Source organism: Chiloscyllium plagiosum, chromosome 25 (assembly GCF_004010195.1).
Source record: "Chiloscyllium plagiosum isolate BGI_BamShark_2017 chromosome 25, ASM401019v2, whole genome shotgun sequence".
In the NCBI taxonomy this organism is placed as follows: Eukaryota; Metazoa; Chordata; class Chondrichthyes; order Orectolobiformes; family Hemiscylliidae; genus Chiloscyllium; species Chiloscyllium plagiosum.
The window spans coordinates 46,714,294-46,726,601 of record NC_057734.1 but is presented as its reverse complement, the minus strand read 5'-3'; the positions used below and the strand labels follow the sequence as shown (position 1 = coordinate 46,726,601).

General features: G+C 43.6%; 1 protein-coding gene and 1 long non-coding RNA gene across 6 annotated transcripts in view; one reads left to right on the top strand and one right to left on the bottom strand.

Annotated features, from left to right (window-relative positions):
• Positions 1 to 12,308, top strand: part of rab36 (RAB36, member RAS oncogene family) — an 81,271-nt gene that overhangs the window by 25,526 nt on the left and 43,437 nt on the right. For 3 of the 5 annotated variants that reach the window (XM_043716095.1, XM_043716099.1, XM_043716096.1), the window contains exons 2-3: positions 4,848 to 4,956; positions 10,343 to 10,434. In XM_043716095.1, coding sequence (XP_043572030.1) covers positions 4,848 to 4,956; positions 10,343 to 10,434 — 201 coding nt within the window. The other 2 variants (XM_043716097.1, XM_043716100.1) reach the window with 2 other exon arrangements.
• On the bottom strand, positions 2,989 to 3,661 carry LOC122562841. The gene is made up of 2 exons (XR_006315426.1): positions 3,630 to 3,661; positions 2,989 to 3,545 (listed from the first exon to the last, which is right to left on the bottom strand). It is a non-coding gene; the product is annotated as an uncharacterized LOC122562841 (long non-coding RNA).

Here is a 12,308-nt window from a genome sequence, read left to right as displayed (position 1 = left end):
AAGAGGTATAATCCATGGGATGGGAGTAGTTGGGTTTGTAAAAAATGTCGGTGTCAAGTCGGTCGTCATTAATGGAGATGGAGAGGTCCAGGGAGGGAGGGAGGTGTCAGAGATCCAGGTAAATTTAAAGTCAGGGTGGAATGTGTTGGTGAAGTTGATTAATTGCTCAACCTCCTCGCGGGAACATGAGGTGGCGCCAACGTAGTCATCGATGTAGCGGGGGAAGAGGTGGGGAGTGGTGCCGGTGTAATTACGGAAGATGGACTGTTCTACATAGCCAACAAAGAGACAGGCATAGCTGGGGCCCATACGGGTGCCCATTGGTCTGGAGGAAGTGGGAGGATTCGAAGGAGAAATTGTTAAGAGTGAGGACCAGTTCGGCCAAACGAATGAGAGTGTCAGTGGAAGGGTACTGTTGGGGACGTCGGGAGAGGAAAAAAACGGAGGGCTTGGAGGCCCTGGTCATGGCGGATGGAGGTGTAGAGGGACTGGATATCCATGGTGAAGATGAGGCGTTGGGGGCCAGGAAAACTGAAGTCTTGGAGGAGGTGGAGGGCATGGATGTTGTCTCGAATGTATGTGGGGAGCTCCTGGACTAGGGGGGATAGGACAGTGTCGAGGTAAGTAGAAATGAGTTCAGTGGGGCAGGAGCATGCTGAGACAATGGGTCGGCCAGGATGGTCAGGCTTGTGGATCTTGGGAAGGAGGTAGAACCGGGCAGTGCGCGGTTCCCGGACTATGAGGTTGGAAGCTGTGGATGGGAGATCTCCTGAGGTGATGAGGTTCTGTATAGTCTAGGAGATGATGGTTTGGAGATGGGGGGGGTGGGGTCATGGTCGAGGGGGTGTTAGGAGAAGGTGTCCTCGAGTTGGCATCTGGCTTCAGTGGGGTAGAGGTCGGTGCGCCAGACTACCACTGCGCCCCCTTTATCTGCTGGCTTGATGGTGAGGTCGGGATTGGAGCAGAGGGCGTGGAGGGCAGCGCGTTGTGAGGGTGAGAGGTTGGAGTGGGGGAGAGGGGTAGACAGGTTGAGGCAGTTAATGTCCCAGCGGCAGTTGGAAATGAAGAGGTCGAGGGCGGGTAATAGGCCAGCATGGGGTGTCCAGGTGGATGGAGTGTGTTGGAGGCGGGCGAAGGGGTCCTCGGAAGGTGTGCAGGAGTCCTGATTGTGAAAATAAGCTCGGAGGCGGAGGCGGCAGAAGAAGTGTTCGACGTCACGGCGTGTATTAAATTTATTGATGCGTGGGCAGAGGGGGATGAAGGTGAGTCTTTTGCTGAGGACTGATTGTTCGTCCTCAGTGAGGGGGAGGTCTGGAGGGATGGTGAAAACCCGGCAGGGCTGGGAGCTGGGATCTGGTGTGGGTGTGGAGCTTGGAGTGGGGACAGAACCTATAACTGAGTGGGTGTGGTGGTGGGGGAAATGGGGGTGGAGTTATGAGCAGGGGTGGTGTTCCCCTCAGGGTTCTGGAGCGGCAGGGATGGTGACAGCGGAAGTCACTGAGTGTGTGACATCAGCGATGGTGTGAGGGGCGGAAGTGATGTCGCGTGTGGTGCATGAGGAATTGTGAGGGGGCGGAAGTGGCTGTGAAAGCGGCCATAATGGGGGTGGAAGTGACGTCATCAATCTGCGTGGGGATGGTGGCTGCACCAGCCTCATGGCTAATGGTGTCCGAGCAGTTCCAGAGGCCGGGGGCATCTTCTTGAATGTTTGAGGAGTGGTGGTTATGGAGGTGGATAGAAAAAAGTTTGATGTACTTACAGATTTTGATGTTTGAGACGGAGTTGAAATACTGTTTGTTGAGAGGATGAATTCTCCTGGGGATGTAGGACAGAAGGGGTCCTTTGCAGTTCTGAGAGAGTGTGACCCTCAGCTGAGGCAGGGTTGACTGTAGAGAGGTTAGATGCCGGTGCATTGCTGCGAGCGTGGAGCGGAGGATCTTGAAGGAGAACCATTGCTGGTGTTTTTGAATCTGCAGTCTGTACTGTTTGTCCTGTTCGGATCCGAACTCTGCTGGTTTAAAGGTGGTCCGGAGTCCGTGTGGGATGAGTTGGTTACGGAGGCAGGCACTGAGGAAGCAAATGTGGCTGTGGTAGCGAGTCTGTTTCAGGACATGGTTGAAGAACTTCAGGGCAGAGGAAATGACCTGGGAGTTGCAGTAGGACAGGGACTCCCTGAGATTCTTGTAGAGAGAGGAGGAAAACTTCTTCAAGGCAGGCATCTGCCCTGCACAAAGCCATGCTGACTATCTCTAATTAGGTCATGTTTTTCCAAATGTGCATTAATTCTATCCCTAAGGATTCTCTCCAACCACTTATGTGAGACTCACTTCTCTGTAGTTTACTGAAGTCTCCCTATTTCCCTTCTTGAACAGAGGAACAACACTAGCTACTTGCCACTCCTCCAGGACTTCTCCAGTGGCCAGCGAGGCTACAAAGATCTTGGTCAAAGCACCAGCAATCTCCTCTTTTGTCTCTCTCAGTAACCTCGGGTAGATGCCATTGAGCCCTGGGAACTTATCCATGTTAATGGTCTTCAAGTGATCCAACATCACTTCTTTCTTGATCTCAAAATGCCCTAGCATATTAGCATGCTCCCCACAAATTTCACTATCCTCCATATCCTTTTCCTGGATGAAATCCAATGCAAAATGCTCATTTAGGATCTTACAATCTCACATTCACTGCCTCTAAGCACAATATAATGTGGATAAATGCACATTTATCCAGTTTGATTGCAAAAACAGGAAGGCAGGTTATTATCTGAATGGTGGCAGTTTAGGAAAAGGTGAGATGCAACAAAGGTTGGCATGCAGGCTCAGCAAGCAGTGAGGAAACCTAGTGGCATGTTGGCCTTCATAATGTTGCGACGAGGAGGTCGAACCTCTCTGCTAATTAAAACTAAAACACCCAGATAACCTGACATCATAATTTATTAAAAATGTATTGTGAGTGAAAGAAAACTCCTGATTGCCAGTGTTTAAAGAAAAAATAACAATTTATTTTCCTAACTCTTAACAGTGAATACTAAACAAAAACTATTAACAAAGCTGAGCCCCCTTCTTCTAAACTAATCACTATCTAACCCCAACTTTATAAAATGCAGCTCTAGTAACACAATCATTAAAAATTAACTTAATCTCTCAAAGTCCATTCAGTCTTTTATGCTGTCTTTCTTCCTTCCAGTCTTCCAAATCTGCTGTTTCCTTCTGTCCTTCCAATTCTGCAGTTTCCTTCTGTCCTTCCAATTCTGCAGTTTCCTTCTGTCCTTCCAATTCTGCAGTCTTCTCCCTGGGCTGTCTTCTATGAATTTTTTTTAACTGCAAGTGTCTTTGTATAAAATTCCTTGGTCCTTTAATAGATGGTGCCGTTTGAGAGATTTCTTTTAAGAATCCTTTCAGGTGATATGTGCTTTCACATTCGATGGACAGTTAGCTCTGACTAAATTTCAAAATGCCCTTCCTTTTTTTACATCCAAGGCTCATATCCTGTCATTGTTCCAATGTTGTCAATACAATCAAATTCAAATTCAATTGAATTTTGGTATCCTGAGTATAATTTAAATTAATTGGTTAAATACAAATCCAGTTGCCTTAACATCAGAACACAACCTCAAGCTGATTGTTACATACCAACAATTTTCTGCACTCTCTGCACCTGTCAGCTGGTCACAGATGTTGTGTCACAATCTCTCAGCTCAGAAAAAAGCCCATTCTCTCTTAAAGTGACCATACATTCTTTTGACTTTGTAACAATAGCAAGAGGATTTGAGTATAGGAATAAGGATGTCTTGCTGCAGTTATACAGAGCCTTGGTGAGGCCACGCCTTGAGGATTGTGCAGTTTTGGTCTCCTAGTCTGAGGAAGGACATTCTCACTTTTGAGAAGGTTCACCAGACTGACTCCTGGGATGGCAGGACTGGCATATGTAGAAAGAGTGGCTCGACTGAGCTTGTACTTGCTGGAATTTCGAAAAATGAGGGGAGATCTCATAGAAACATATACAATCCTAATGGGACTGGACAGGCTAGATGCAGGAAGAATGTTCCTGAAGTCTGGGTAAGCCATTCAGGAATAGGGTGAGGAAGAATTTCTTCACTCAGAGTTTGGAGATGCTGGTGTTGGACTGGGGTGTACAAAGTTAAAAATCACACTCACCTGATGAAGGAGCGTAGCTCCGAAAGCTAGTGTGCTTCCAATTAAACCTGTTGGACTATAACCTGGTGTTGTGTGATTTTTAACTTCATTCAGAGAGTTGTGAACCTATGGAATTCTTTCCCACAGGAAGCCGTCGCGACCAGTTCATTAGACTGGTTTCCTGCATCTGCAGTCATTGTTTTTACCATGTACAAGAGGGAGCTGAATGTGGCACTTGGCTGTTGAAGAAATCCAGGGGTATACTGTAGAGAGAAAGCGAATGGGACATTGGAGCACTAACTTTCTATGTTTCTAAAATCAAAATACTGTGGATGCTAGAAACCTGAAATGCTGAAAAAACTCAGCATTTCGAATCCAGTAAGAAGAAATCATACAAGAGTTAAGAAAAGCTCCTCCTCTCCTGACGTCAACGTTGGAAGCGATCGAGACGCCTGTTGCCGTAGAAACTGCAACAGGTGGCTGTGTTGGGAGCTGGTAAGTTAGCGCTGATGTTGAATCCGATAACCTTTCTTTAATGCTTTCAGATTAGTAAGAGGTTAGCTGGTGTCGTTGCCTTTGCGCACCCCCCATGCTGAGACCGGAGTTGGTGCATCCTCCTACTGAAAATGCCCTGCTTCCTCTGTGCGCGAACTGCATGGATAAGAATTGCTGCTTGCTCTTACTAATCTCTCTCTCTCTCTCTCTCTATTTAAGGCAGAAAAATAATCGGAAGCATTTTACATCGAGTGGAAAAAGGATGAGCAACGAGATCTTACATGCCCCACCAGTTAGCAGGGACCGAATCATTTCCAAATTTCCCAAGGTCACGATTTGTCTTTGAGAGTTTTAACGTTGTCGCTGTCTCTCAAATGTTGCAGTGTATCTGGTGCGGGAGGTGACGTGTTTCTGGTTGAGATAAGATTGATATGGCCTGCGATATAAATGTTGTACAGTGACAGCTGGATTTATCTTGTTAATGCTGGTAGCATCAGGAGTAACTGAAGACTCGGGTAGTCTCTGAGAACTGAAAGCTGAATGAGAATGCTGCAGCTGTGTTTATTTCTGGAAGTGAGGAACTGACATTAGTTCGATTGGAGACTCGTTAAGCCTAGAATGAGTAGTTAGGAGTCGCTTATTCTGCTTCCCACCACAAGTCACCTCCAGCATTCCTATCCTTCCAAAATGTCATGAACAACTACAGATGCAATTTTAAATGAACCAAACATGTTTTTTCATTGTTTAGCTTAATTATTTTGAAAATTAAATATTGAGCTCCAAACATCTGGTTTTTTAAAAAAAAGCATTCTACATTTTAATTCTATAGATAGTCCTAATTTGGTACCTGTTCTAGGTAAAAGTTATGAATCAAATTAACATTTTTGAAGGTAACTGAATCAATATCAGCTAATAGAGAAATTGTGGTTTACTGATATTAATGGCATTGCTGATTTATCTTTAGGGAGTTAAGGTGAGGAACTCGATTTTTTTTGCATATTCATTCACGGGATGTGGGCGTCGTAGGCTAGCTCAGCATTTATTGCTCATCTCTAATTGCCCAGGGGCAGTTAACAGTTAACCACATTGCTGTTGGTGTGGGTCACATTAGGCTAGATCAGATGAGGACGACCGATTTCTTCCTAAAAGAACATTAGTAAACCAGATTGTTTTTCCACCAATTAACAGAAATTGATAATCATTAGATTCTTAATTCCAGTATTTTTTTCAAAAACTGAATTCAATTTCACCACCTGGCATGACAGAATTCAAACATTGGTTCCCAGAACAATACCTGAATAAAAAGTCCAGTGATAATGCCACTGAGCCATTGTCTCCTGGTTTCAAAGTATAGGTGTGAGGGGAATGTGGACTGCACACTTGCCATCTCTCTAAGGAAGATAAAATTATCTTCTTTGGGAACTTGAACACCAGGATTGGAAAGGGTGCCCAACTCTGGGAAGGAACCGTCAGAAAAGAAGGAGTCGAGAGCTGCAACTCCAGGTGGATCTTTCTTGCTCACTGACAGTGCAGAACACTAGCCAGCCATCACTGCCAAAAAGACAAGTTCAAGCCTTCTTGGAGGTCTCCATGATCAAAGCAGCACCATATGATTAACTGCATCATTGTTCAATCCTGAGACCAAAAGTATGTCTTCGTTATCAAAGCAATGACTGGTACAGATAACTACTGGACAGACCACTGGCTCATTGGTTCTTCAATATTCATGAAGGGCCACTAGAAACAGCTGAAGATGAAGAAATAAATCATAAAAAGCTTAAAGTTGAGCAGCTTCAAGAGCCAAGAAGGCTGGCGTACTTCCAACAATGTCTTCACCAAAATCTCCAAAAAAGTTCATTTTAATGGAGTGGAGGAAATATGGAAAGAGCTGAAGATAATCATCATGTGAAGAAACCGTTGGCTATAAGACAAATTAGCAAGACTGGTTTGCAGAGAATGACATCATCACCTAAGACCTCATTATTAAGAAGAGGAGAGCTCTTCATGCCTGGCAAAATAACATCACTTGTGAGATGAGAAGTAGAATTCCTCAAACAAAGATGAAGTTACAAATAAAAAGGAGGGAAATCAAGAAATCAAAAACAGTTACACAATGGTGGATTGAGAAGGCTCAGAAACTGCCACTCCTTGCTGACTAGCAGAACGCCAGCGGTTTCTTCAGTATCACCAAGGCAATATACTGACCCAACACCCTTCACCTCAAACCAGTGTGGAGTAAGGATGGCACTCTTTTGAGAGACCAGAGCAAATAGCAGCTGATGGAGAGAATACTTCAAAGAATTCCAGTTGTTAACAAGGACATGTTTGAGGCATTCCCCTATCAAAGATGATCTTGGACTCCCAGTTAATGTGGCAGAAGTTGCAGTCATCATTAGACACATGAAGAATGGAAAAGCTCCAAGAGTAGAGTGGATTCCAGTGAGGATTTCCAAACATTGAGGAGTAGAGCTCACCTGTCATCTCCATCAACTGTTCCTGAAAATCTTGGACAAAGAAGAAATCAATGCTGATCTCAGAGATGCTGCCACATTCGCCACTAACATCAAGAAAGGAAACAAAGTGGACTGTGGAAATTACCAAAGAATCTCCCTACTCTCGATTATTGGGAAATTATCACCCAAATCCTCATAAGGCTCCTTCTCCCAGTCTCTGAGGAAATCCTTCATTAGTCAATGTGAAATCCAACAACACCTTGGAAAGATGGTCATGATTTTCACAGCTTGATTACGCTAAAAGAAATGCCAGGAACAACACCAACCACTCTATAGCTTTTGTTTACCCAATCACGGTTTTTGACTCCGTCAATGGGGATGTACTGTGGAAGATCCTGTCAAAATCTTGTCCAGTGAAACTTATCAACATCCTCCTTCTCCTCCTCCATGATAAGATATTGGTGATGGTCCTCGCCAGCTGTAATATAACATCATTGTTTGAGGTCAAGACAGGAGTCAAGCAAGGATGTGACATTGGCCCCACTTTTTTCTCATCTTCATCACCAGAGTTCTTAATCTTATCAAGTCTTCATTTTGTCAAGAACAGGCCTCCCAGTGGTGTGGACATTATTTACAGGATGGAAAGAAAACCTTGCAACCTCAACCGGTTGAAATCCAAGAAGGAAGAAACACTGAACTTGCTTGTGGAACTTTAGTATGTGGATGACAATGTTGTCTCCGTTCTCTTAGAAATTATTCTTTGAACCTTGCTTAATGCCTTTGCAGAAGCATACCAAGGACGGCATGGTGGCACAGTGGTTAGCACTGCTGCCTCACAGCACCAGAGACCCAGGTTCAATTCCCGCCTCAGGCGACTGACTGTGTGGAGTTTGCACATTCTCCCCGTGTCTGCGTGGGTTTCCTCTGGTTTCCTCCCACAGTCCAAAGATGTGCAGGTCAGGTGAATTGGCCACGCTAAATTGTCCGTAGTGTTAGGTAAGGGGTAAATGTAGGGGTATGGGTGGTTTGCGCTTCGGTGGGTCGGTGTGGACTTGTTGGGTCGAAGGGCCTGTTTCCACACTGTAAAGTAATCTAATCTAAAAAACATTAGTCTCTGTCTCATTATGGGAAATAAATGAGAAAAAAGTCAGAAGTGTACCAAGTGTAGCTGCAATGCTCACTTTGAGGCTGAATGGTCCTGAGTCTCAACCTCAAGATTATTCACATCCTTTACCAACCCATCCCTGGTCAAGTTCTGGTTCATCCTTTCATTAGGATCAACTGAGAAATGCCCCCAAATATGGAACATTTCCCTTTTTCTCAGTTTCTTTAAGTTCCATATGACCATTTTCCCACAATTCTGTGCAAGATTTCACTCACCTAAGACTGACATTAATTTGGAGAGTCAACATCACGTCCAATCTGCAAGTGCCAGGGAAAGAGATTCTCTGATTGTGACATCCATGCTGATATCAAGATGCTTGTGTATAAGACAGTCATCTTTCCTGACTCTGCTATATGGCTCCAAAACTTGGACTGCGTATAGATGCCATTACAAGACCCTTTTGGAATACCATCACCTGGGAGAACAGTTGTACTAACATTAATGTCCTTTAAGCAGCCAACAGCACCAGATTGAAGTCATGGTAGCGCAAAACCAATTTTGCTGGATCAGGTGTGGTCACAAATGCAGCTCTAGAATCAGGCCCATCAGCCATGCAAGGACCCACAGAGCTCAAGACCAGTGACAGAAAATTTCCTAGGTGGACAATCATACTCATTAGCGAGTGATTGCTGATGATGGTGAAAGTAACCAGACTGGATTTTGCACAGAGAGGGTATCTTGTAATCTAGCTAATCTCATGTAGTCAGCTTGGATTTTTTTTCTTAATACTGCCTGTTAATAAATGTAAATGTAAAGATAAAGGGATGAAGATTGTGTGCCTGGCAGAAGAGGTAAGGTTTACTGGCCTACTGGGCAGAACCTTCCATTGGATGTGGTTGTTAGTGATGGGACTGGATATGTCCCACACTTTCATTCACAGATGAGACTGCTCGTCACAAGTGATTACTTGGCAGTACACAAATTAGCTATGCATAGTTGAGGAGCGTGGCAAATCATTCAGCAAGGACTAGCAGAAATTTGAAGCCTCTGCTGTTATCTCACACAAGGTTCAAAATCCAGGAAGCCATTGGTGCTACCATCATCAGTCGTGTCCCAGAGCAGACAAAAAGAGGCTCCACAGTTCAGTGCTGCACCACTGTAGGTTCTCCTCCAGGCTAGCAAGGGATGGCAGGAGGTCCAGTTCTTAGAAGCAACAGTGGGATGGCACTCCCATCTGAGCAAGGTGGCCTGGATGAAGGTTGCAGCACAGGTTAAAAGAAATGTGGTCCACACCAGAACCTAGGTCCGGTGCAGAAAATGGATGAATAATCTGCTAAACTTTACAGGGGTAAGTAATACTTTGTCTTCAGGGCTAGCTGGGTCTCATCAATTATTTAAGTGTGTGAGTGGAGAGGAATTTAGATTGCAGGCTTCAGTATCAGATGGAATAAGTGAACAAATACATGAGAGCAACTTCGTGCTTTGCAAGTTGTACCAGTTGCAAGATAGTGTGCATGTATGCAATATTTAACTGGGACAGATATAGGATGCATGTCATTGACATGCATGCTTATCAAGCAGTTATGGACTGTGATGTTTAATCCTCTATCTGCCAGTTTCCACAGCTCACTTCTATAAACAGAAATGTGACAGTGATCAGCTAATCTGTATTCGTGGTGTTGTTGAAAGATAAATATTAATTGGAACATTAGAAATAACTCCAGCATTTCTTCAAAATCAATTTTTAACTATACCTGAAAATGGATGGAGCAACGTTATAACATATGAAAGAAAGTATCTCCAACAGTGCTACACTGGAGTGTCAGTCTTGAGCTTTCTGCTCAAATTCTGAACCTGGACTTGAAACTGGAACTTTGTTTTTCAGAAGCAAGAGTGTTATCAACTGAGCCATCATAGGACACTCAAAGTAACTGGCTGTACTGTCATAAAAGAATAGAAATTTCAGATTTTGTTACTAACATCATGTTCCATTGGAGTAGTTAAACATGGGTGGCTAAAGTTAAAAATAACCTTGCTGAATGATCTGAGTTAGGACACTAGCTGATAGCTACCTGACTATGTGAATGACTCTATGTAACTATTCCTTAATTAGCTAAACGGTCAATGACAACAGTCGGTTTTTAATATTGTTGCAGTGTTACATACCTGAAGCCTGTCTCCAATTTAAAGATCAGTTCCACATTCAAGTTAAAAATGCCTGCCACGAGCGACAAACCAGAAATGTTGGGTAAGTAATTTGAGATATGAAATGAAATTTGGTTCAGTTAGGTTTTTTTTGGAGGTCATATTTAAACAAGGGATACAGTGTCCTTCTGTTGTCTCAAAGAGACCACAAAATTTTAACGAAAGGCATTAGCTGATGAATCCCTTCTTTTCTTTTAGCATCTGGAGGCAATACCTGCTCAACAATTACTCTATTGAATAAATGGGAGCTTTGAGTAATGAATATCTTTAAGGAATAAGAGGCTCACATTATATTGATAGGATAGTGTGACTGGGTTATGAATTCCAGAACGGCAGTTTTATATGCTCGGTTAAATATATATGTATCTCTATCTTGAAGGGTCAAAACTTGCAGAACTATTGTGAAGAGCAAAGAAGTTGAACTTATTCAATAGCTCTTTGAAAGAGCCAGAACAGGCAAGATGTGCTGAAGAGTTTTCTGTAATGTAAAACTCAATGCTTACCAACTTCTCCTTTTGAGTATCTCTAGCAAAAATTCTCTTTAAAGTTTGTGCGAAGATTTGTAGCTCAAGTGCTCGTTATTGTGGTTCTGTTCGTCGAGCTAGAAGTTTTTGTTGCAAACGTTTCGTCCCCTGGCTAGGCGACATCATCAGTGCTTGGGAGCCTCCTGCGAAGCGCTTCTTTGATGTTTCCTCCGGTGTTTCTAGTGGTCTGTCCCTGCCGCTTCCAGTTGTCAGTTTCAGCTGTCCGCTGTAGAGGTTGGTATATTGGGTCCAGGTCGATGTGTTTGTTGATGGATTTTGTGGATGAATGCCATGCCTCTAGGAATTCCCTGGCTGTTCTCTGTCTGGCTTGCCCTATGATAGTAGTGTTGTCCCAGAAGGCAAATGTGCTAAACCCCTTCTGAACCACCCTGTCTGCATGTGACACATACTTCAAAGACCAGAACCCCTCGGTCTCTTTGTTCCATATCACTATCCGAGGCCCAACCTTTAATCAGTGTAAGTCCTGCCCTTGTTTGTTTTACCAAGATGTAATATTTTGCATTTATTCCAATCCAAAAAATCACAAACATCCTTCGAGTATAAAGGCAAGAATAGTATACTTAAGAATAAAATAAGTAAGGCAAAAAGGGGACAGGACACCACTTTGGCAAATAAGGTAAGGAATAGGGAAAGGGTTTTTAGAAATACATTAAGACCAAATGGGTCACTAGAGAGAGAATTGGCTACCTTAAAGATCAGCAAGGCAGCCTATGTGTGGAGACATAGGAGATTATGGTTGTTGGGGGGGATACTAAACGAGTGGCATCAGTGTTTACTGTGGAGAAGGACGGATTTGTAGAGGTTGTCAAGATTAGAGATCGTGAGGATGATGAGATGGGAGGAGATTGAAGGGTATTACAGAGATGTTTGTGATACCCGAGATAGTGATGGTTCTGAGGTGAGAGAGGATTTCTAGAGATAAGGAAGAGTTTAGTCTGGATGAGGTGACAGTGATCTGGGGAGTTGTGAGCATGGAGGAATTCAGTGATAGCGAGAGTTAGTCATAATGTTATACAGCACAGTAACAGACCCTATGGTTAAACCAATCCGTGTCGACCATAATTCCCAACTAATCTAATCGCACCTGCCTCCGCTTGGTCCACATTCATCCAAATATTTCCTATTTATGTACTTGTCTAAATGTCTTTTAAACATTGTAATTGTATTCACAGCTGCCTCTTTTTCTGGGAGTTCACTTCACACATGTAAAGGTAAAAACAAATCCCCAATTTATTTTTTAAACCTTTCTCATCTATTTTCAAATTGTATGCACCCAGGTCTTGAATTCCGCCCTACCCCCGGCCATTCACCTTGTCTACACACTTCATGGTTTTTTAAACCTCTAAGGTCATCCCTCAACCTCCTACGCTGT